A 1940-nucleotide genomic window follows, 5' to 3' on the forward strand; every position below is an offset into this window, starting at 1 on the left:
CGGTGGCAAGACTTTTCATTACTAAAATAAGAATTAGAGTGAGTTATCGGAGTATTGACCATCTTTGCTTTTTAAAATCTTATAAAAGTTTGCAATATTTTGTATTATATTTTATTTAAAAAACGAAAATTACCTTCTAAATTAGAAGTTCATTTTTTTAATTTTTAACTCAATTCAAAACATTTTTTTTGTTGTTGTTGTATGCAGTTTCCAGCAAACTTTAATTAATTTTTTTCTATTTGTGAAAATTTCTACGTTATTTAAAGGTAATTTTTATTATAGGCCTATAGACCTTACACAGCATTATTAATATGATTTTGGAGGTTACAGAACTTTAAAATTACTTTAAAAAATGAAAAATAATTATATCATTTGATTTCAAGATATTTTGTATATCTTAGAAATAATTAATTCTATCCCGGGATCCCGGGAAACAGTTCACTTTTATCCCGGGATCCCGGGACAAGCAAAAGACCGGGAAATGAGAAACCCTAATATGAACATTTTTATAAGTTGCAAAATGCATACTTTTTCATAATAATAGAATTTATTTATATTTATGTCAACCAATCAGTACTATTAAAAATTATTAATGTTATATTGTTATGTTTCAGATAACGGGTCCAGACAACAAAGTAATTTATCAAGGAGAAAGGGAGAGCAATGGAAAATATACATTTGCTGCTCATATGGATGGAGTGTACACTTACTGTTTCAGCAATGCAATGTCTACGATGACACCAAAAATTGTTATGTTTTCCATGGATGTTGGAGAGGCACCCAAAGAGAAAGAACTAGAGACCGAAGGTTGGTAGAAATTTGTACAAATGCATACACATTTATTGTAATCGGTTGTTGAAATCCTAATTTTATTTAGCTCATCAAAATAAATTGGAGGACATGATCAAAGAGTTGGCTGTTGCCCTGACATCTGTGAAACATGAACAAGAATACATGGCTGTCAGAGACCGCATTCATCGTTCCAGTAAGTATGCCTGCATTTTCAAATTTAGTGCATAGAATGCAATTTTAAACTAATTCTGTTTTTCAGTTAATGAAAGCACAAACTCTAGAGTTGTGATGTGGGCCTTCTTTGAAGCACTGGTGCTGGTTGCCATGACACTGGGACAAGTTTATTATCTGAAACGTTTCTTTGAAGTTAGAAGGGTTGTATGAAACTTTGTAAATCATTATTTAATAAACTCTTTGTTTTTGAAGGACGACAGTATGTATTTGACATATCTCCAGATTTTAACTTTCTCAAAAAAACTCCTTTGCTACTGCAAAAAAAATCTGTCATTGTGAATATAACTTAAAACTATTTTGTTGTAGTATAAATCTGGTCACCTTTTGATATTAAAACAATATATAAATTATAATTGTTTGTTTAGATATGACATTTTATTAAAACCTAAACATCAGATTTTTTAAATATGGCCTCTTCATATAAATTACAGCGAATCTTTGAAATGTTGAGGTTTTCGAGGTTCTCAAAGAAATTTCTGAATATATTTGTAGTAAGAATTCCCTACATATACAGGTATACCTCGACTTACGTCGTTTCGAGTTACGTCGTTCCCGATTATACGTCGTTTGTCAAAAAAGTATATGGAAAAATGAAAATCAAGTTTAAGTCATTTTATTCGACTTTACGTCTGTCCGCCACAAATATTGAAGACGTAATATCACTAGAAAAGCGTTTAAAGCACATAAAATCATATGAAAATATATACATTTACAAGTGTGTATTGTATTTACAGTACATGCATTCGTAAATTTAGATTACTTTTTTCTGTACTATATTAAAAACTAAAATTTATTTGTTTGTAAGCTTAAAATATATCCTTATTAATTATATATTATTAAAATGCATTAATAAATAAAATACAGAACCGGAAATGGTAATTTATGGTTTAGCCTAGTGACAAGTAGATTCGGAG

General features: G+C 29.5%; 1 protein-coding gene across 1 annotated transcript in view; it reads left to right on the forward strand.

Moving 5' to 3' along the window:
• The window catches only part of LOC111636923 (transmembrane emp24 domain-containing protein 2-like), a 16954-nt gene extending 15731 nt beyond the window's left edge, over positions 1 to 1223 (forward strand). The window contains exons 2-4 of the mRNA XM_023382307.1: positions 615 to 807; positions 878 to 985; positions 1052 to 1223. Coding sequence (XP_023238075.1) covers positions 615 to 807; positions 878 to 985; positions 1052 to 1176 — 426 coding nt within the window. The 3' untranslated portion in view covers positions 1177 to 1223. The remainder of the gene's footprint in view (positions 1 to 614; positions 808 to 877; positions 986 to 1051) is intronic.
• The last annotated feature ends 717 nt before the right edge of the window (positions 1224 to 1940 follow it).

The sequence above is a fragment of the Centruroides sculpturatus genome, unplaced genomic scaffold, assembly GCF_000671375.1.
Source record: "Centruroides sculpturatus isolate CEXI.00-Female unplaced genomic scaffold, Cexi_2.0 scaffold128, whole genome shotgun sequence".
NCBI lineage: Eukaryota > Metazoa > Arthropoda > Arachnida > Scorpiones > Buthidae > Centruroides > Centruroides sculpturatus.